This window comes from Xenopus tropicalis, chromosome 8 (assembly GCF_000004195.4).
Source record: "Xenopus tropicalis strain Nigerian chromosome 8, UCB_Xtro_10.0, whole genome shotgun sequence".
In the NCBI taxonomy this organism is placed as follows: Eukaryota; Metazoa; Chordata; class Amphibia; order Anura; family Pipidae; genus Xenopus; species Xenopus tropicalis.
Genome location: NC_030684.2, coordinates 134,323,236 through 134,346,957, shown reverse-complemented (window position 1 = coordinate 134,346,957; position 23,722 = coordinate 134,323,236). Strand labels below are relative to the sequence as shown.

Genomic DNA, 23,722 nt, shown 5'->3' with positions numbered 1-23,722 from the left:
GGACCAGTTAGACAGCAAGTTGTGTTGAGCACTTTCTAGGTGATAGTGAGGGAAGGAAGCTAGAGCAGTTTGGCTCAGAGGAAAGTAGCTGTGGGACTCCCTTCCAGACAGGCACTGTTGCCTTAGCGTAGGGCCACGGTTTAGCCATAGGAGGCAGGGAGTGTGTGAACCCTGATCCAGAGTTGCTGTGGGGCCTTAAGGGCTAAAGGTATTCAACCTGAGGGGTTTGGTATCCAAGCTGACTGTTCCGGAGGGTGGGCATCCTCTCTGTGCTATCCTTAGAGCATTTCTATTCTAACTGCTGTATGTGAGTATTTCTCCTATTGATTGTCTTTGGCAATAAACCGATTTTATTGTTCAACTGCAAGAACCTTCTGGCGCCCATTTGTTATTCTGCACTGCACACAGCTACAGTGAGTTATAGTTGCACTACACCATAGCTCCGTTTGGTTACTTCCACATAGCGAAGGCCCATCCTGAAGGATTGAGTCGCATGTACCCCATGCTCTAGGCCTATCTAGCCATGCTGTTGGCTTGGTTACAGCCAAGAAAGGGTTACACATAGGTAAACCTGGCCACCATAAGACCTATAAGCTTCCACTACAATAACATTACTGTATGTTTACTAAAGAATGCCATGAACAAATACAGTTTTTTAGTGCATACTAACAAACATATACATTTGAAGCTAGTTGGTGAAGGTTCTGGCTATGGAACATCTCCTACTCTTTTTGCTATTGCCTTTTTTCCCATTTGTTAAAAACAGTTCTTAGAGGATGGTCAATGACAAAAATGTGACAAGGCTTGCTGGATGCAGTCTTGACCTGTGTTTTGTCTGTCTGATACTGTGATGGAGAGGGAACATAAGGAGATAAGGCTGGCCATAAACCCTACTAATATTTCCTATACCTTACTTCTTTCTTTTCCCCACTGCTTTCTTCTTCCTTATAGTGTGCTTCATGGCGCTCCTAAGAGATATTTGATGAGGTTAAGACCCAAAGACATGGCAGCCTGAACCTCTGCAGGTTCTGCAGGTGGATCACAGAGACCTTCATCCTTCCCATGAATACATCATGGTGGGACAGTTTGGCTCTACATTCAGAAATACAAGAATTCCAATCCAACAATAGGTTCAGAGCACAGTCAGCCCCAAGATGCAAGTGCTTTAAGAATGACCACTAAGGGGTGTACTTCTAGCTCTAGCAATTGCATGCTGGGGGGAGGTTCAACTAAAATTCTAAGGGATTTGGTGTGAACAGGTGGTAATATGGGACAGGAATGGTATATATATATATATTATACATTCCAGCCTTTGCTTCTCATTCAACTTTCCCTTTCAACCAATGACAAAAGGGGCTTGTTATATTCTGGACTCTGTATTAACTAAAAGAGGTTCAAAGCAGCTGATAGCAGAACAAGTTTTACTTAGAACAAAAACATGGCTGGAATGCCAACAAGTTGGGAGGAAGGAAAGGATAGACAGGGAGATGCTAAGGGGAAGATAACCAGCAAAACAGGATGTCACATATCAGCTGTACATGTAACAGCGCCATCTAGTGATCTTACATTAACAGTCAATACACAACAAGGCTGATTTAGAAACATACAGTAGGTGCTATAATTGCAGGAGTGGAAGTCAGGTCTCTGCTTTCATTTTCCATCTTGTAGTAGACTTTTCAAAACCATTAGCTGATTGGTTGCTACTGGCAACTACACTCATGCAATTTAGCACCTGCATTCGTAAATCAGCCTCAAAGTGCTGGTCTATATTTGTATAATCTATTGTTTGTCCCATTCTCAGTTATATACTATTCTCTTCATAAAAAATAAACCTTTTTAATTGTTACCATTTATGTTTGTTCTCCTAGGAAGTCACACTCTGCTGTATCATATCACTATTGTATCAGCACCGACCACTGGGGTTCCTCAGTATTCTATTATTATGTATGTGGATGGCGTGCAGTATGGGAGGTACAACAGTGACATACGTCAGGCTGAAACTTCGATTCCATCCCTGAGGGAACTTTCTAAACACATAGAAAAGCAAACTCAATATGTTCAGGAATATGAAATGAGTCAAAGACACAAGCTGAAATTTCTAATAGGATTTTATAATAACACAAAAAGTAGGTGTAAAATCTACTGTAACATATTCATTCTTCTTGGATATAGAAGGGTGTCCCCATAATATAAACACTGCTTAGAGGAAGATATTTGGCTCAAGTAATCATAAAGGAAACCTTGTGTGAGTCAAGGACCATGTGCAGGGTTTTTGAGGAAAAAATCCTCTTTAGCCGAGGTATTTTCCCTGAAAAGCAGCTTTTAAGTTTCTTCCCCTATTGATAACATTTCCCCTATTGATAACATTTTTTTCTTGCATTTAACCCCATGGTGGCCTTTTACCTAATTTCTTTTACACCTTCCTACTAGTTTTTATATTATTTTGTAAACAGGACTTACATATTATGAAAAAGAGCCGGCACTGGCACTCAATAGAAATTATAAGCAGGTCAAGCCCTTGCAAGTTTATTTCAAACGTGCAACGTTTCGGAGCCAAATGCCCCTTTGTCAAGCATGCTTATGGCTCCGAAACATTGCATGTGTGTGTAGGGACCCATAGGTATTAGAGTCCCTATGGCTTTAATTCCCTACTGCCTCTTTCCTATTACTGTTGCTGGGCAAAGTCCCATGTATCTAGTTCACTATACCTTATGCCTTATTGGTTTAGTTAGGATGATCACTCCCCTTGCAGACTGATAAAGTGTCTAGCAAGGAGGGGTGGCTTCCTCTTTGGCTGCCTTCTGACTCTCAGGTAACAACTCCATTGAGCCTGGGATCAGAATTGGCCCCAGTAAAGCCACCTGCCCTAGAGTAGCCCTTTGGTGCTCTAGTGAAAGTCGGGGACAGGGCCCCATGAATGAGGTGAAGTAAGTGGTAGGATAGATCCTGTCATAGCACACTTTAGATAGTGTGATATAGTTAGGGCTATCTAGCAAGAGCAGTATTGGCTCCAACATAGGAGAAAGTTAAGGGTTCAGCATACCCAGGCTCTGTTTGCCTTGCTGTAGGGACCGCAGTTCAGACACAGGTATCAGGCAGTATCTTCCCCTGATCCACTGGCTGTAGGGATCCGGTCCAGTAAAGGGTGATCATTCTAAGGAGTTTTGCTTGTTCCACATCTGCTTCCCTTGTGGTGTTACTCTGCTTCTGCCTATAACAACTGCCACTAAATGTATGTTATCTACCTCAACCATTGTGAGTATAACCCTGCTTCAACCTTGTCTGTGACAATAAACGTTCTACAGTTATTCAGCAAAGAACCTTCTGGCATCCTAATTACTACCTCTACACCATAGAGCATCAGGGAGTTGTAGTTCAACAACATCCTCATCGTCAAAATAGCTCCTATAGGTCATCTCCCACTTAGGGGAGGCCCATCCTGGGAATAGGGGATCGCATGTAACACATGCTCTACTAAATACAAGCCTGGATTAACCCCTAACCCATCTGCCAAACAGGTGTTACATGTGCAATAAACTTGCAAGGGCTTGCCCTGCTTATAATTGCTTTGGGGTGCCAGTGCCGGCTCTTTTTCAGACTATTTGGGAGGGAGCCGATCCCTCCAGTGTTTGTGCACCAAGCTTCACTGTTTGGAGAGCCAAGGTGTGCGGGTAAGATTTTTTCTTTTTTGCTATAAAGCAATGCTCCAGTTAGGGTTTATGCCTAACTAAAATGGATCATAACATTTATTTTCTCATTTATTTATTCATTTTATTTATTGAATGCAGAGCGGCATTGGCGTTTTTCAGCGTATTATAAATGAATGGATGATGGAGCCAATAGCTGCAATTAAAGTTTTTTTTTTTTTTTTTTAAATCTTTAAAAGATGTCTATTAAAGTATGGGATGCATGAACTTGGACCATGACTGATATATCTGTGTACATTTTGGATTGCAGGTGATAGAGATACCCATATCTACCAGAGTAGGCTTGCCTGTGAGCTGCATGATGATGGCACCATAGGTGGATACCAGGAGATTGCCTTTGATGGGAAGGCGCTTTTAATATTCGATAAGGAGAATGTCACTTATGTGCCTGTAACACAGGAGGCTGAGATTGTGGCTCAACTATGGAATAAACATTACGATTCAACTAATACTAAGCTGTACATGGAGAATGACTGCATTGAGCACCTGAAGCTGTATCTCCCTTATATATCCACTGACTTGGAGCGGAAAGGTGAGATCACAGAGTAGTGCTTGACCATTTTTAGAAGAAGTGTACCTTCTATGATGGTGCTTTAATACTGTAATTTATGTAGCATTTTTTAGTGTAGCTTCTAAAGTGCACTTGAAATATAATTTGCCTCTAAAGTTAAGTGCATGCAAATTTGGATCAGTGGCATTCTGCTGGAGGGCCATATACTTATGCTTATAAAATATTATAATAATAGGTCTTAAGGGAATTGTTAGGGCAATCAATATTCAAATATGTGTAGAAAAGCATTCAGAACACCAAATATATTTTTTAAATATAAAATTCATGCATTATATACTTTTGTTGACATTGCCTTTGAGAACTAAAAATTCCATGCAACAATCACAAAAATAATTTGTGCCTTATAAAAGGCATTCTGTGAACACAAAACATTTTGTAGTTGCAAAGTACATTTTTTCAAAACAAAATAAATTCTTTAGTAACAAAAATAACTTTGTTCATGTGAATTTTATAAATATAAATTCTGCGCACGAAAAAAAAATAAAGTATTCAAAAGTCAAAATTAAATTTGTCTGTAATAATTTACTTTGTTATGAAAAAAATATTTTTGAAATCACAGAATGCATTTTGTGCAAATTCTTCTTTTTATATTAGGGTGCATTTTCCAGGCTGGCACTATTGGAGTCATATGCCATTTTTTTCAATAACAGTGCAAATGGATTATAAAATATTAATTTTGTTAGACAAATTGTGTTTTGTACCTTCATATGTATGCTTGCATTATTGGGATTATTTTTGTAATCGCAAAATGATCCTTGTGAGGATGTTTTTTGTACTGAAAAAAAATGTTGTGACTACAAAATAATTTTCTGCTGATAATTTTCAATAGCCCTTGAAACAATGTTGATTTCAGCTAGTTGGACTTATTATACAGCATTCTCACACTTGGTGGGGCTGCCTCTTTGGCTGCATCTGCTGACCCAGGTGGAAGTTCCACTGAGCCTGGAATCAACAGGGCCCCAGTAAAGCCTTTTACCCTAGAGGCTGCATCCAGCTCTAGTGAAGTCAGGGTCAGGGACCCGTGAATGAGGAATAGTAAGTATCAGGATAGTTTATAAGAGCTCTTTCTAGGAAAGTTAGATAGTGAGATTAGTTAGAAAGAGCAGTTTCGGCTCCAACCAGGAGAGATTAGCTGGAAGTACTCTTCCCTACAGGCACTGTTCCTTAGAGCAGGACACAGTTAAGACGCAGGTATCAGGTCAGTTCCTATCCCTGATCCATAGTTGGCTGTGAGGGATCCTTGGCTGCTAAGGGACACCCTGAGGATACAGATACTGGGCCAGGCTACATTCCACAGGGAGGCCGTGCTGGTTGGTGGCTTGTACCTTGCCCAAGCTCAGCTAAGGTGGGACGAACTGGTGGACACCATATCTTTCTACCTTCTGGGCTATTATCCTATAACTCCTCTGATTATTGTACTAACCCTGTGGATCATTTGTCTTAGACAATAAACAAGTTAAGTTCTGTTTTACCATAAAGAACCTTCTGGCGCCCATTCTTTCCATTACTTTGCACGCAGCCTAAGTAAGCTGTAGTTGCACTACACCCCAAAGATATTTCCACATAACAAAAGCCCATCTGGCATGTAGAGTCCTATGTACCCCATGTTCTAAAGCCAATCTAGCTGGTGTTACCTGTTTTCACAGCCAAGTAGGGGTTACATATACATATATATATATATGTTTGTTTGGTTTAAACAGACATACATGATCATTCTACAAATGGAACAGAAACCATGATAGGATAGGAAGGGGAAAACTACAATAATATATAATATTGCATTACTATTAAATTGCAGAATATATAAAGGAAAGTATTCTGTCTCCTTTTTATCAGAAACATATTGAATGTGACTGTAATTTGCCCAGTAATTAAAGAAATTATTATGCAAAGTGTTTAACAAAGTGACAACAACCAAGTGATGATCAGAAGGTAATTGTTTTTAACGGACAAGGAAATCACTGGGGGGGCAATTTGCTAGGCAGCACTGAGTGATTATGATCACTATCATTGGACCCTAGGCCTGAGGTACAGTATATATTTCTGTTAGCACGCAAGACTGCTGGGAATTTGGAAAATGTGTTTTATAGGGATAAAAAACATCGTTATTTGCAGCTAAGTTACACCTCTGATGTTTCAGCTTCTTTTCCATTTTCTTTCAATTGCTTGTGTCTTTTCTCTTCCTGCCAGTTCCCCCCAATGTGAAGGTTTCCAACTCAGAGTCAGAGAGCGGCACCAAACTGCACTGCCGGGTGTATGGGTTCTACCCCCGAGATGTGGAAGTGAAGTGGATAAAGAATGGGAGAGATGAGATTCACTCAGAGGAGGCAGCACAGATCCTGCCAAACCCTGATGGCACCTATCAGATCAGAGTCAGTGTGGGGGTAACACCAGAGGGGGGCGCCACTTACTCCTGCCATATAGATCACAGCAGTTTGGAGAAGCCACTGGTTGTAAAATTTGGTGAGTTTTTTGTACTCTTGTTTAGTTTTTATAAACAGGACTCTACAGTTCTAATGCAAGTTAGTGTCTGCTTTGCCTATTGGCACAGCCCACAGTGAGAACCCTGAAACCTCTTCTGCCTTCCCCTACTCCTAAATCTCTTGCCCCCTACTGCCTTGATATATTGTGTTCCCCTCCAAAAATGTCATTGTGCACATAGGAGCAGAGTGGGGTGGGAGGAGGCAAGGCATCTGGCCAGGTTGCCTAGGGTGCCCAGTCGGGGTGGCCCACCCATGGGAGAGATGTTGCAATAAAGAGTCTGAGGGGAGTTGCCAAGAGTGGGGAATGGAGAGGCAGAAGGACAGTTGCAGAGTGGTGGGTGGCGCGCAGGCAGATTACGCTAGGGGTTTTCCTTGAGATGCCTCCATCATTACTGGTGGTGCTGAGCTGCCCTGTGATTGGACAGGTGGCATCAGTCAGCCTTCAGTCAGTAGTTGGAGCATTAACCAGGAGAAATATTTAAAAAAAAACTCAAAACCATACAGTGAGAAATGAAAAATAGAATAAATTCAAGATTTATACTATAACAGTGCTGTCCAACTGGCGGCCCGCGGGCCGCATGCGGCCCGCGACCCCCCTCTGTGTGGCCCCCCACCTGTCTGGCTGCTTTGATGGCTTACCTTTGAGTAAGCATTAAATGGTATCAGTACTGAGATTAACTGGCCCCCCTGCATGGTTCTCACCTCAGATTCAGGCTGTAATCCCTCTGTATTGTTTAAAAATGTAATCCCCTGTGTTGTTCACACCTTTTAATACCTGCATTGTTCACCCCCTGCAGTGTTCACACCTCAGGCTCAGACTGTAATCACTCCCATTGTTCACTTCTTCACACCTCAGACATAGGTACTGTAGGCAGAGTATGGCACATACAGCCAGCATAGGGCAGGCAGAGTATGGCACACACAGGAAGGGTAGGGCAGGCAGAGTATGGCACAAAGAAGCAGTGTAGGACAGGCAGAGTATGGCACACACAGACAGCATAGGACAGGCAGAGTGCTGCCTGTGTGTGCCATACTCTGCTTGCCCTATGCTGCTTGTGGGAGGTGAACCTGGCAGGGGTTTGTTGTGGGAGTTTGTTAGCAGTTGGAAATAGCCATTAAATGGTCCCTAAAGTGTGTAATGATGTACTGGGGGTTGCTCTGCTATCCACAGGGGAGCAGGAGGCATATGGAATTTAAGGGTATATCTTAATATGACATAATACTTTCACATATGAATGATGGTTGATATCCCCACAGTAAGGACCAAGCATTTGGGATTTTGCTGTGCTACCACCATTGTGATAAAATAGGTGTGGTTTGAAGTGGGTGTGGTTTCAAAAAGGGGAGTGGTCAAAACTGGCTTCCATTAGTGGCCCTCCACCATGTATGCTAGAGAAATTCCGGCCCTCGGAACCGTAGAAGTTGGACAGCACTGTACTATAATATACTGTTTGTTGTATTATTTCTTACTATACTGTATATTAGGAATTATTGTATTGTATTAATCCATGTTTTTTTTTTAATAGTCAACTTTTATTGAATTTTTTTATAAACAAGAGAAATGATAGAGAGAAGGAGGGAGGAGAGGAGGGGAAGTAGGGAATGGAGAGCGTATTGTGGTGCTTTAGACCGTTGTTGCTGGAGACTCCAGCCATGGGTTCCAAATCTTCTCGAACTTTAGTGGGCATCCTCTGGCTAGGTATGTTAACCTGTAGAGTTCAAGTTGAGAGTTAATCAATTTTATCCATTTATTCAAAGTAGGAGGTTGGGGACCCATCCAGTGTAGGGCCACAGTTTTCTTAGCATAGAATAGCAGAGCTCTCATAAGTGATCTCGAGGCTGTCTTTGGTAGTAGGGAGTCTACGAGGCCCAGCAAGCATGTGATTGGGTTTAAAACTTGAGGTAAGGAAAGTTCGTCTGCTAGGAAGCGCATAACTTGTTGCCAGAATCTCTGGATGTCTGGGCAATTCCAAAGCAAGTGCATATAATCCGCATCAGGTTCATTGCAGCGAAGGCATCGGGAGTGTTCCAAGCGACCCATCTGGTATAGTTTCTTAGGTGTTAAGTATGTTTGGTGTATAATTTTGAACTGAATTAGTTTGTCTCTTGTGTTTATTAATGGGAAATAAAGATTGTCTATCACCTCTTCCCAGTCATCTGGGTCTAGGTGGAGGCCGCTTGTTTCCCATTTGAGTTTGACTCTGGGTCTGGGGTCATATTTGTGAGAAGTGATTGCTGCATATGTTTTGGAGAGGGTTTTACGCTTGTCTGGAGCAGAGATTATGTTTTCTACTGTCGTGTATTCTATGGGGTGGGTGTATTAATCCATGTTTGACTGATTAATCCATTTTTCCAAATATTTTTTTCTTCAGTTGTTTTCTCATGATGCTCACTAAATTACTACCTATGAAAAGATTTTCCTTCAAACCAATATCAGATCCTTACATTTTTTTTACTATACATTTCCTTTTTTAACATTCAACAGAACCCAACAATGGAAGATATTTATATATCATCATTTCTGTCATTGTGACGTTGCTCCTCCTCCTCCTCCCGTTTGCCCTGGGATTATGTATATACAGAAAAAGAAAGACAAAAGGTATTTATTTCAATATTAAAATATCATTATATTAGATATATAACAACGGTTTATGATCCAGAAGAGGGTACAGCATGTTGTTACTCTCGGCTCTGGGCACTGGGGGCTCTGGAAAGTGAAAGGACTAAGCAGGCAAGTCACACTCTGTCATAAGCAACTTGGGCACCAGGGGTCATTTATAAACATTGGGCAGATGGGCACCTTGCCAGTAACTGATGGCAAGAGATAGAATCATTAGAATCGTTATTTTACTTGCAGCTGTCTAAAAAACATAATCACTGATTGGTTGTCATGGGTAGCAGCCCAAGTATAATTGAGCCTGTACGTCACTGAACTCATAGGATCCCTACAGTTATTAACCAGATAAGGCAGCGGAAAAGTAACCTGGTGAGGTTTAGACGGGCTAAAATGAGCCAAAGAGCCCTTTTCAAATACAAGATATGCACCGAGAGCCTACTTAGAACAGACGGTAGCCACATGCCGTGACTCTCACTCAAGGAATATTGGGCAAAGACATGCAAATCACTATGTGACCAACTATGGATCCAGAACCGCTGGATTATCAGTAGGCAGGGAACAATTCCCTTCCATAGTGCCACAGTGAGCTTCTCTCCAAAATACTACTAATTGTGTATCTCTTTTCCTTGTGTATATGTAACAAAATGTAATGCACTAGACAATTAAATTAGTGCAATGACAATACCATTGGGTGTTGTATAGCTTTAATTTACATTGGATTCTGTATGTATGTATATCTTTATTTATAAAGCACTACTTATGTACGCAGCGCTGTATAGTAGAACAATAGACTAAGACAACAGGGTATTATTAAAGTAATAGATAAATACAAAGTATTACAATAAATACAAATAAATACAAGATACAGTTGCAATAAGTTAAGAATCAGAGAGACAAGAGGATGAAGGTTGCTGCCCCGTAGAGCTTACAATCTATATGGGAGGGTAAGAGTCAAAGACACAAGAGGATGGAGGTCCCTGCCCCATAGAGCTTACAATCTAGATGGGAGGGTAAGAGTCAAAGACACAAGAGGATGGAGGTCCCTGCCCCGTAGAGCTTACAATCTATATGGGAGGGTAAGAGTTAAAGACACAAGAGGATGGAGGTCCCTGCCCCGTAGAGCTTACAATCTATATGGGAGGGTAAGAGTCAAAGACACAAGAGGGTGGAGGTCCCTGCCCCGTAGAGCTTACAATCTATATGGGAGGGTAAGAGTCAAATGCACAAGAGGATGGAGGTCCCTGCCCCGTAGAGCTTACAATCTATATGGGAGGGTAAGAGTCAAAGACACAAGAGGATGAAGGTTGCTGCCCCGTAGAGCTTACAATCTATATGGGAGGGTAAGAGTCAAAGACACAAGAGGATGGAGGTCCCTGCCCCGTAGAGCTTACAATCTATATGGGAGGGTAAGAGTCAAAGGCACAAGAGGATGGAGGTCCCTGCCCCATAGAGCTTACAATCTATATGGGAGGGTAAGAGTTAAAGACACAAGAGGATGGAGGTCCCTGCCCCGTAGAGCTTACAATCTATATGGGAGGGTAAGAGTCAAAGACACAAGAGGGTGGAGGTCCCTGCCCCGTAGAGCTTACAATCTATATGGGAGGGTAAGAGTCAAATGCACAAGAGGATGGAGGTCCCTGCCCCGTAGAGCTTACAATCCATATGGGAGGGTAAGAGTCAAATGCACAAGAGGATGGAGGTCCCTTCCCCATAGAGCTTACAATCTATATGGGAGGGTAAGAGTCAAAGACACAAGAGAATGGAGGTCCCTGCCCCGTAGAGCTTACAATCTATATGGGAGGGTAAGAGTCAAAGGTACAAGAGGATGGAGGTCCCTGCCCCGTAGAGCTTACAATCTATATGGGAGGGTAAGAGTCAAAGACACAAGAGGATGGAGGTCCCTGCCCCGTAGAGCTTACAATCTATATGGGAGGGTAAGAGTCAAAGGTACAAGAGGATGGAGGTCCCTGCCCCGTAGAGCTTACAATCTATATGGGAGGGTAAGAGTCAAAGGCACAAGAGGATGGAGGTCCCTGCCCCGTAGAGCTTACAATCTATATGGGAGGGTAAGAGTCAAAGGTACAAGAGGATGGAGGTCCCTGCCCCGTAGAGCTTACAATCTATATGGGAGGGTAAGAGTCAAAGACACAAGAGGATGGAGGTCCCTGCCCCGTAGAGCTTACAATCTATATGGGAGGGTAAGAGTCAAATGCACAAGAGGATGGAGGTCCCTGCCCTGTAGAGCTTACAATCTGTATGGGAGGGTAAGAGTCAAAGACACAAGAGGATGGAGGTCCCTGCCCTGTAGAGCTTACAATCTAAATGGGAGGGTAACTTACAGACACAAATAGGAGGATAGTAGTGCTGTAGGTCACAGTGGGTGACTGCAACATAAGTGCTGGTTCCCAGAAATGGAATTATATTGTAGGCCTGCACTTGTTTTATGTTTTAGTTATCAAACTTGCAGTTTAAACCTTACCTACACAGTTACACTAGCTTTATCATCAGTTCTCATAGCCCTCCTAATGTGTTATGATCCCCTAATAATAAGCCAAAATGAGACATGCCCTAGCACCTCAGAGGAAATGTTATGACACCATTTGGGACAAAGTCAAAAGAACAGGACCATAAATGGCACTCTTCATAAGTACATAACCAGTACACAGAGGTGATAAACTTATAGTAGCATACAGTAGGTATTATAACTATGTACTAAGCATAACTGAGCAGAAACAGCCCTGAGTTTGCTTATAGCTGAGATATTCTGTAGGAACATGGGAGAGTATAGTGGCATACAGTATATAGACAGCATTGCAGGGCAGCCAGTGATGACATTTCCCTCTACAGCTCCAGTTTTTTAATACCCATATCTCCTCCGTGTAGTTGGTTATGCCCAACCAGCCCTGATTGGCCAGTACAATTGGACAGCCCGCATCCAGTTCTGATTGGCCAGCCTCCCCCGCCAGTCAGGAAATAACAAGGCAGAGGTAAGAAAGAAAAGAGAGAAATGTGAGAGTGAAGAGATTGGGAGAAACACAAATTTGTTGCACATTGAAAATTTGAACTAAATCGATGGGTCTTGTGAAAATACCTCTCCCTTCACTAACATGCACATCACAGCATATAAAACACTGCACTTGTGGCAAGGGAGAGGTATGTTTGTGAAATTTGTCGTCCACATAGCGAAGAGTATCCCCAGTCTCCCAATGTGCCATAACCATTAGCACTGCTGGTGTCATGTCTTGCTCTTGTTGGTTACACAGTGCACCAATATGGTTTCTTCTGGTTTTTAACCATTAGGCCTCGGGAGCGCTGATAATTTTGTTGCACAGGGCTCCGTGATTTCTGATGGCAGCCCTGCATGCAACTATACTTTGTTTTATTATAAATTATGTTTTTTGTTTTCTTTTAGATTCTCATGGCAGCCAGGAACCTCTGAGTATCTGTGGGGATATCATGAACATTGATGTGTGCCCCAAGGGGCAGGAAGAGCAGATAACTGATAGCCCGCCGGAGGGATTAAAGAACTTTGATGAGATGCGATATAATTCCAGTTGCGAACAAATTCAGCTGCTCAAAAGCAATTACAGATGGAAGAGAATTCACCTGAGAATGCTGATTATGAGCACTATGGCAGCCATCTTGTTGTCATCTTACATGTAGACTTCATTGTGTCCAGAGAGCTGGGGAATTTTTCAGCAATCAGTATTGGTTAGAGCAGGGATCCCCAATCTTTTTTTTACCACACTCAGATGTAAAAAGTGTTGGGGCCACACAAGCAACCCAAGTTATTCGGGGATGCCAAATAAGGGCTGTGATTGGCTATTTGTTAGCCACATGTGGACTGCTAGCCTGCTCTGTGTTTCCACTTGCCCCCAATACAGAAATGTAAAAATGGGCAAAGACTTTATGGCCACTGGGAGCAACATCAAAGAGGGGGGTGAGCGACATGTTGCCCCTGAGCCACTGGTTGGGGATCACTGGTTGAGAGGAGCAGAGGGGCCTAAGCCTTATTTCTTGTAACAGTAACATTACTTATTGGAAACTAAATGGCTAGCCTTAAAATGCGTAACCAGGGGCATACTAATTAAACATGGAGCCAGGTTAAAAAAAGATAGGCAAAGCAATTTAAATAGACTCTACGCAGAAATTCGACAATTGGAATCACAACATCAAACCAGTCTAGATAAGGATAGCCTACAAGCCCTCACCAATAAACGATTAGAGCTAAAGCAATATCTTAATACCCAAACAAAATTTGCCATGATAAGATTAAAGCAAAAATACTATGAATTTGGCAATAAATCTTGGAAGCTTCTGGCTAGAGCATTAAAAGATAGGCAAACAAACCAATATATACATAAAATAAAAAATGCAAAGGTGAGATACAAGTGCTTCCGGAAAAAATAGCATTGACATTTAAACATTATTATGAAAGTCTCTACAATATCCCCCAAACGACTAAACAACACATACTATCAGCTAAGATTAGGGATTACTTAGCGAAATATCCTCTCCCTAAACTTGATTCCCCCACCTTAGAAAAGCTATGTGCACCATTCCATACCCAAGAAATACTAGATGCAATCACACAAATACAGCCACATAAAGCCCCGGGACCGGAAGGGTTTACAGGCCAATTTTATAAACAATTTGCTCTCCCTCTCACCCCCTTGTTCCTCAATTTCATTAATGAAATAGGCCCGGCCCAGGCACTAAATACAGAATTCCTCTCAGCTCATATCTCAGTTATACATAAACAAGGTAAAGACCCCACTAGCTGTAGCAGCTACAGACCAATATCCCTGTTGAACACAGACCTAAAGCTCTACACAAAAATCATAGCAATGAGACTTAACCCCCTCTTACCTTTCCTTATTCATAAGGACCAGGTGGGTTTTGTTAAAGGGAGAGAAGGCAAGGAGAACACTATGAAAATTCTGCATTTGATTGCTCTAGCTCAGAGGCACCATATACCTTCTCTGCTTCTATCTACAGATGCAGAGAAGGCTTTTGATTAAGTAAATTGGGCATTTTTGAAGCATATGTTAGAGGGCCTAGGCCTAACTGACACATTCAGGGATAAAATAATGGCCCTATACTCGGTCCCTATGGCACAGATAAAAATTAATGGTATCAGGTCAGACTCTCTCCATATCAGAAATGGGACGAGACAGGGCTGCCCGCTGTCCCCCCTATTGTATGTTTTATGTATGGAACATCTACTAATAGCACTTAGAGCAAATAAAGATATTAAAGGTCTGACAGTGGGATTACATGAGTACAAAGCAGCAGTGTTTGCAGACGATCTTATGCTGTTTGTGACAAAACCTCACATCTCCATGCCATGCATCATGAAAGAATTACAACTTTATGGGGACATCTCTAACTACAAGATTAATATGTCCAAATCAGAAGTATTACCAATTTTCCTACCTAAACAAATGGAAACGTTGTTAAGAATGAACTTTGCATTCAATTGGCAGAGGGACAAAATTAGATACCTGGGAATATTAGTCCCACGGAACCTAGCCAATATTTATTCATACAACTACAAACCCCTGCTTATTACAATAGAGAAACTGCTACAGAACTGGGACCTCCAACACTTCACCTGGACGGGTCGGATTAGTATAATTAAAATGTCGATACTACCCAAGATCTTATACCTCTGCCAGACACTTCCTATCTGCCTACCAAAAAGTTTCTTTCAAGCACTGGAAACCATTATCAACAGATTTATCTGGTGTAAAAAACGTACCAGGCTAAGGAAATCCATTCTATACATGCTCAAACTCCTAGGCGGACTAAGCCTACCGGATCTCGCCTCATATTATCAAGCAACCTTATTGACAAAGTTAACTGAACATTCACAATCAACAGTAAACAAACAATGGAAAACTCTGGAAAATCACTGGGCTACACTCCCTGTACAAAATATTCTATGGAACAAGGACATTAATCCTAAATTATACGTAGGTAATAACCCCCAGATTCAAGCCTTAATTTCGTTCTGGAGACTGTTTAATTCGAAATACAACCTGGTCCCTTACCCTTCTCCAATGATCCCACTAAGCCTAAACCCAGAATATCCCCCTGGTCTAATAGATAACGGTCTCTCCTATGCCTTTGGATTACAAAACTTACAATTGTACCATGTACTGGAATCCCCGGACAAACCCTCTATGGTAAAAGCAAATGTATCACTGTGGAACAACAGAGACCATTGGAGATACACCCAAATTCAACATTATTTGAACAAAAGTCCTAATCTGCAACAAGCAAATAGAGCTCTCACGGACTTTGAAAAACTATGCGATTCTAAAATACCCAATAATCACTTGATTTCCCGACTTTACAAATTGATACTATCAAAAAAATACCCAAACCTACCTTATTTTACACGTACCTGGAACGAAGAACTCCAACTGAACCTGCAGGAAGAAGAGTGGAAAAAAACTTTTAGACTTATAGCAAAATGTTCCATTAGCAACAGATACCAAGAAAACTCCTACAAAATTCTCTCAAGATGGTACAGGACCCCCTCCCAACTATACCAAATGGGTCTACTGTCAAACAATAAATGTTGGAGATGTCATTCTGCCCAGGGATCCATATCTCATATTTGGTTTGCGTGCCCTGTACTGTCTAACTTTTGGAATGCTGTACAAACAACCTGTCAGGAGATCCTGGGTTGCCAGGTAAAACTTACCCCCCAATTAATACTTCTACATTGTACCAATATGCCTGAGCATATCTTCAAACGCAGCCTCCTATTACAAATGCTGCTAGCAGCAAAGATTCTTATCCCGAGACATTGGAGGGATGTAAATCCGCCCACCTTAGAAGAATGGATCCTTACTATAAAAGATATATATATAATGGAGGAGATCACCTCCTCACTACATGAGAAACAACAGGAGTTTGTGATGACCTGGCAACCCTGGGTATCCTACCTGCACTCCCATAACAACCTGTAACTTAATTATAACATTATAACTGAGCCACAATGAAACACCTACTACTTACCATATATGTGCCAGCCAGCCTTAGCCTTAGGCTCCCTTTCTTCTTTTCCTTCCTTCCTTTATCTTTCTCTGTCTCTTCCCCACATGGCTCCCTTTCCTTCTTCTCCATAGGTAGTCAATGGCTCCTTTAATTAACCTGTCGTGTTGTACATGTTTTTGGTTTTTTCTTTTTTGATTTCACCACTGCAAGGCAATTTACCACTGCTTTATAGCTTATTACGCAAGAAACGTTATAACCGTAACTATAACTTTCAATATGCTGTACTAATAAAATCTTGTTGAAATACAAAAACATTACTTATTGGAGTTAGTTAACTAACTGGAGGATGGGGCAAATCTCTGGTGGATCCTGGAGGTGCCAGGGGGCACATGGGAAAGAAGCAGAACCTGGGAAGAGTCTGGTCCTAGAGCCCAAACTAAAGGGAGGTTCACCAGAGGCAATAAGGCACATCCTACAGCCAGCCAGAGAGACTGTCAAGGACAACAGGGAGGGTGCTACCCCTGGAGCTCCACCTCAAGGTGACCAATGCCACTGTTAAGGTTCTCAGTGGTTCAACAGAATTGCCAAACCCTCTGAGCATTTGTTTAATAAGTCCCCGATGGGAGGCTCCAGTGAGGCCTTTTTTTTGCATAGAAAAGACATTTTGGAAAAGATAGTAAGGGTTTATGTAATAAAAAGTACTAAGTTTGCCCAGGAACAGTAACCCATAGCAACCAATCAGCAGGTAGCATTTACTGGTCACCTGTTGAAAAACATACATCTTATTGGTTGCTGCTCCTGGCAAACTTAGTGCCTTTTATTACGTATGGGGGTTTGTGCAGCAATTGAACTGTGTTTTAAAAATCCCACCTGTAAGCAATTCAGGGGCTGCCACTTTAAAATACTGTGGTAGTTAGTGGGCTGGTACTGTATTGCTAGTCAGTTATACAGACCCCCATGTAGGTGTTCTACTACTCTGCAGTTTTCCCTATAAAAGTTAATTTGCTACATTTGTGTTATGATACCCAAGAGCTTTGATCTTCCTGTAACATATACAGTGGATAAGGTGCCCTTTACTGTGATTTAAAAAGATATCATCTATTATCATCTTTATAAATAATAGCAGGGGCTCCTTTATTCAATATAATTAGCCGTTCTGGATGACCCAGTTAAAGGGGCCACAGTGCAAATCCACAAAACATTGCATTAAATGAATGAACCATGCTGCTACTTATTCCTGAGAGTCCGAGGGTTAAGAGTGCAGTACCTTTTTTATCTTTATATGCAGCATATATATTGCAAGAAAGGCACAACCATGATGTTATTATCAACAAACACCACATATTATCTATACATTTATATTAACTATAAAAAGTGACTATATCTTTAATACACACACATATATATATATATTTATTAGAGATGCACCGAACCCCGGATTTGGTTTGGGATTCGCCCAAATCCAGGCTTTTTTAACGGACTTGGTTTCAGCCGAATCCCTGGTCCCGGGCGAACCGAATCAGAATCCTAATTAGCATAAATGAACATACACTAATTAGCATTCAGAAAGCGTTACATTGTCAGGTGAAAAGGTTTCTCTTCGCTGCGCGCTTCTCGCGATTTTTAACCCCTTCTGATCCTAATTACCACATGTTAATTCTGATTCGGTTCGGGATTCGGCCAAATCCTTCAGAGTGGGTTCGGTGCATCCCTAATATTTATATATATCCTATCCAGTTTATACTACTGCAATCTCCTACTAACCGACCCCCCAGACTCCCACCTCTCTCCCCTGCAATCAGTCTTACACCCTGCTGCTGGGATCCCCCTGCTCTCTCCTAGGAGGGAACCTGTTTATTCCATGGTAATATCCCAATCATGGCTGCCAGTTAAGCAAAGGATAGCATACAAATTCCATCTGCTAACATTCATATGGCACTGCCATCTCTTAACTTAAACCTTTCTACCTTGCTGCTCCCCAATTCCTAATTCCATCCCCAAATTCCTTCATAAGGAACAATCTCTCAAACTCATTAACTAGGGATGAACCGAATCCACTTTTTCCGGATTCGGCTGGACCCAGAATCCTTCTTAAGAGATTCGGCTGAATACCAAACCGAATTCTAGTTTGCATATACAAATTAGATTACAGAAGGGTTAAATGTTACAGAAGGGTTACATTTTCAACTTCTGCGTTTACTTGACAAAAAGTCACATGGTTTTTTGAGGATTTGGTTTCAGTTCTGCCAGGAGTGTGGATTCGGCTGAATCCTGTTGAAAAAGGTAGAATCTTGGCCTAAGGTTACCCACCCACTTAGACTGTAAGCTCTACGGGGCAGGGACCTCCTTCCTACTGTGTACCACGTGGCACTTATTCCATGCGTATTTATACTTATTTATTAATACACATGTCCTCCCTATGTGTAATTTTGCACATTGTAAGATTGTACAGCGCTGCAGATCTTTATAGTGCTTTATAAATAAAGTTATATATAAACAAGAGCTTTGTTCACTCAGGCTGAAAAGACAGTACAGGAGTTGGGTCTGGTTAGTCACCACCTGTAAAAAGTGGATGGGGCTTGGAGCAGGGCAATTTGCGTTAACAAGGGCTGTGAAAAAGACTACAATTGTTTATTTTCTTATTTAATGTTTGAGAAGTGCATGAGGACTGGGTTTTCACATGCGGAAATTAGAGGAGTAACTGGATTCTGGTCTAGACATGCTCTTCTTTCTTAGGGAGCAGCACTGGTTCTAATCTGGTAGATCAGAAGGGGAAAAACTGAACAAACTAATACAAGGCATGATAAATATACCTAAGGAATAGCAATATCAGCATTATCTGTAGAAATAATCTTATACCAAAGCCAAATGTGGGAACCCCCCAGCAGTCATGTGTAGTTATAGATAAACAGGCAGCCATACCCTAAGCCATACATGGTACATAAAAGTGTATAAATAAGGAGATATACAGTAGACTAGAGCATCAGATTATACATTCTCATTGGGCATATGTTGTGCCCAGCATTCTTGGGGTAGTTTCCTCATCTAACCTCCTAGTTAGTGCGTTTCCTAAACTAACCTTTTAGTTAATAGAAAGGAATTTTCTCTGCAGTTTTTTTTTTTACCAGACAAGGATATTTCATACTTGATAGAGGGCACTTCTCTTCCTTTCCATAGATCAACAGGGAAGTCTATACTCACCTTTCTGCATTAGGGAGAATTTCCTAGACAGACTAGAGCTAATGACTAGGTCCCATTGTATGTAGGAAAGACCACAACGCTGCAGCCATTACACTGTATTGGAACTGGCACAATTGTACAAGGAGTCAAGTTTTTTGTTTGTAATTTACTGTAGTACAAGGTTAATCCAGGGACTGCCCCACCGACACCAATAAATCAAGAAGAGATTTTCCCCTTATGAGGCATATTACAGTGTATACAGTTTTCACCATTATTCATTGGATTCACACACTCTAGAACAGTGATCCCCAACCAGTGGCTCGGGGCAACATGTCACCTTCCCCTTGGGTGTTGCTCTCAGTGCCCCCAAACCAGGGAGTTATTTTCCTGACTTGGGGGCAAGTTTTGGTTGAATAAAAACAAGATTTCCTACCAAATAAAGCCCCTGTAAGCTGATAGGGTGCATAGAGGCTCCCTAATAGCCAATCACAGCCCTTATTTGCCTCCTCCATGAACTTTTATGGTGCTTGTGTTGCTCTCCAAGTCTTTTTACATTTGGCTGTGGCTCACGAGTAAGAAAGGTTGGGGAACCCTGATCTAGAATGACCCCAGGATGGTTTGTCCAGGGAACTTTACAGGAAATCAGCAAAACAGCTGATGAGAAGAAAGCAAATAAAAGGTAAGGAAAACAAGATGCCAGTGATCTGCCCTGTAACGTCCTTTTAAAAAGGGATGTAGTAAATGCCACTGCTACCTGCCCCACCGCAATGTTGTAGGCATACATGGTATCTCACAACGCAAGTGGCCACTTTTAGTCCCCAGCTGCCTAACAGGGACAACCAAGATAGCAGGTGTAACACAGTGCAAACTTCCATGGCTCTTCAGAGAAAGAGAGGCTGAACTTTCCGTGGTGTTGGTACCCATACACTGGGACAGGTAAGCCTAAAAGAAAAATTCTAACCTGAGAACAGGCGCACCCCATCAGCTTCAGAGGATAAAAAATTTGTATTTTTTTTTAAAGTTTACAACTTTTGCGTATTTTCTGCGATATTTTCATTAATTTGCGCAAATTTTTCATACTTTGCGACAAAGACGTATTGTTGCGCCGAGTACGAAAGTTTCAGATTTATTCAAGCTTCGGTATGGTGCCTTTCCTTGGGCCAGGTTGGAGCTGCAGAGTGCCATTGAGCCCTATGGGAGGCTTTCCTTGGGCCGGGTTGGAGCTGCAGAGTGCCATTGAGCCCTATGGGAGACTTTCCTTGGGCCGGGTTGGAGCTGCAGAGTGCCATTGAGCCCTATGGGAGACTTTCCTTGGGCCGGGTTGGAGCTGCAGAGTGCCATTGAGCCCTATGGGAGACTTTCCTTGGGCCGGGTTGGAGCTGCAGAGTGCCATTGAGCCCTATGGGAGACTTTCCTTGGGCCAGGTTGTAGCTGCAGAGTGCCATTGAGCCCTATGGGAGACTTTCCTTGGGCCGGGTTGGAGCTGCAGAGTGCCATTGAGCCCTATGGGAGACTTTCCTTGGGCCAGGTTGTAGCTGCAGAGTGCCATTGAGCCCTATGGGAGACTTTCCTTGGGCCGGGTTGGAGCTGCAGAGTGCCATTGAGCCCTATGGGAGGCTTTCCTTGGGCCGGGTTGGAGCTGCAGAGTGCCATTGAGCCCTATGGGAGGCTTTCCTTGGGTCGGGTTGGAGCTGCAGAGTGCCATTGAGCCCTATGGGAGGCTTTCCTTGGGCCGGGTTGGAGCTGCAGAGTGCCATTGAGCCCTATGGGAGGCTTTCCTTGGGCCGGGTTGGAGCTGCAGAGTGCCATTGAGCCCTATGGGAGGCTTTCCTTGGGTCGGGTTGGAGCTGCAGAGTGCCATTGAGCCCTATGGGAGGCTTTCCTTGGGCCGGGTTGGAGCTGCAGAGTGCCATTGAGCCCTATGGGAGACTTTCCTTGGGCCGGGTTGGAGCTGCAGAGTGCCATTGAGCCCTATGGGAGGCTTTCCTTGGGCCAGGTTGGAGCTGCAGAGTGCCATTGAGCCCTATGGGAGACTTTCCTTGGGCCGGGTTGGAGCTGCAGAGTGCCATTGAGCCCTATGGGAGACTTTCCTTGGGCCGGGTTGGAGCTGCAGAGTGCCATTGAGCCCTATGGGAGACTTTCCTTGGGCCGGGTTGGAGCTGCAGAGTGCCATTGAGCCCTATGGGAGACTTTCCTTGGGCCAGGTTGGAGCTGCAGAGTGCCATTGAGCCCTATGGGAGACTTTCCTTGGGCCGGGTTGGAGCTGCAGAGTGCCATTGAGCCCTATGGGAGACTTTCCTTGGGCCGGGTTGGAGCTGCAGAGTGCCATTGAGCCCTATGGGAGGCTTCCAAAATCATGCACTGAAGGATCAAAGTCAGAAAGGTTTTTGTGCCGTTTATGATCGTTTGGATATGAATTTTCGCAAATCGTACTCGTAATACGTACTTTAATTAATGTGGCCCATAATGTACATTTGGCCCGGTGGATTGCAGAACTGCTTTGGGGGATGTCTGCAATGGAAAAGGTGACTTGGGCTCAGATGGAGGAATAGACGAGCAGATGTGCGCTGGACTTGGACCTCTTGTGCCTAAGAGGTGGTAAAGTATAATGGGAGACTATGCAAAGGGGCCATTGTGAACAGGAGGCTGTGACTGTTTAGATATGGCATAATTATAAGATGTTGCAAAGTGTCTGGAATGGAGGTATAATATAAGCGACAGTATATGGAATATAATCACAATTAAGGTCCCTCCTTAATTGTAATTAATAGCGCACAGTGAACTGCAACTCACAACCACTTGTACAGCTTGTGCAGGAGTGTTGTTTGCTAAATATACCTGAGCCCAATCATGGAAAAGTGCAATTATATGCTGCAAGCATCTGGAATGGATGCATAATATAGGTGAGAGCACATGGGATATAACTTCAATCAAGGTTCTAATTAAATTGCATCTGCAGCGCATGGTGAACTATAACTCACATACAGCACGTGCATGAGTATTGTTTGCTAAACAACATGAGCCCAATCACCTTAAGTATAACTGAGAGTAGTAGTTACAAAGTAATTACTTTGGACACTGCATGGACCAAGTGTAGACAATTCTTTTGCAGACAGAGGATATAACTCAATTGAAATCTGAATCAGGATATAATGATACAAGCATTTTAAGATCTACTACCTAGGCAAATAACAACCGCTGACTAAATCCCTCTCCTATTAGTATATGAAATTTTTCTTTTTTATGAAATGTTGATTTTTAATATGAATTCTATTTAATTAAATACTTTTGATTCATTTTAAGGTACAGGTATCGGGCTCCTTATCCGGAAACCCATTATCTAGAAAGTTCCGAAATATGGAAAGGCCATCTTCCATAGACTCCATTTTAATTAAATAATTCACATTTGTAAAAATGATTCCCTTTTCTCTGTAATAATAAAACAGTACCTGTACTTGATCCGAACTAAGATATAATTACCCCTTATTGGGGGCAGAACAGCCCTATTGGGTTTATTTAATGGTTAAATGATTCCCTTTTCTCTGTAATAATAAAACAGTACCTGTACTTGATCCCAACTAAGATATAATTACCCCTTATTGGGGCAGAACAACCCTATTGGGTTTATTTAATGGTTAAATGATTCCCTTTTCTCTGTAATAATAAAACAGTACCTGTACTTGATCCCAACTAAGATATAATTACCCCTTATTGAGGCAGAACAGCCCTATTGGGTTTATTTAATGGTTAAATGATTCCCTTTTCTCTGTAATAATAAAACAGTACCTGTACTTGATCCCAACTAAGATATAATTACCCCTTATTGGGGGCAGAACAGCCCTATTGGGTTTATTTCATGGTTAAATGATTCCCTTTTCTCTGTAATAATAAAACAGTACCTGTACTTGATCCCAACTAAGATATAATTACCCCTTATTGAGGCAGAACAGCCCTATTGGGTTTATTTCATGGTTAAATGATTCCCTTTTCTCTGTAATAATAAAACAGTACCTGTACTTGATCCCAACTAAGATATAATTACCCCTTATTGGGGGCAGAACAGCCCTATTGGGTTTATTTAATGGTTAAATGATTCCCTTTTCTCTGTAATAATAAAACAGTACCTGTACTTGATCCCAACTAAGATATAATTACC

The 23,722-nt window shown here is 42.2% G+C and overlaps 1 protein-coding gene across 1 annotated transcript; it reads left to right on the top strand.

Moving 5' to 3' along the window:
• Positions 1 to 2,259: 2,259 nt before the first annotated feature.
• LOC100495868 (major histocompatibility complex class I-related gene protein) lies at positions 2,260 to 6,935 on the top strand. Its single transcript, XM_031890985.1, has 3 exons — positions 2,260 to 2,299; positions 3,958 to 4,239; positions 6,469 to 6,935. The coding sequence occupies exons 1-3, from the start codon at positions 2,260 to 2,262 to the stop codon at positions 6,837 to 6,839; spliced, it is 693 nt and encodes a 230-aa protein (XP_031746845.1). The 3' UTR covers positions 6,840 to 6,935.
• Positions 6,936 to 23,722: the final 16,787 nt, after the last annotated feature.

Coding starts and splice junctions, on each gene's coding strand:
- LOC100495868 (XM_031890985.1), top strand. CDS start 2,260: ATGTGCAGGGTTTTTGAGGAAAAAATCCTCTTTAGCCGAG. Junction 2,300..3,957: donor AAAAATCCTCTTTAGCCGAG/GTATTTTCCCTG, acceptor TTTGGATTGCAG/GTGATAGAGATACCCATATC. Junction 4,240..6,468: donor CACTGACTTGGAGCGGAAAG/GTGAGATCACAG, acceptor TCTTCCTGCCAG/TTCCCCCCAATGTGAAGGTT.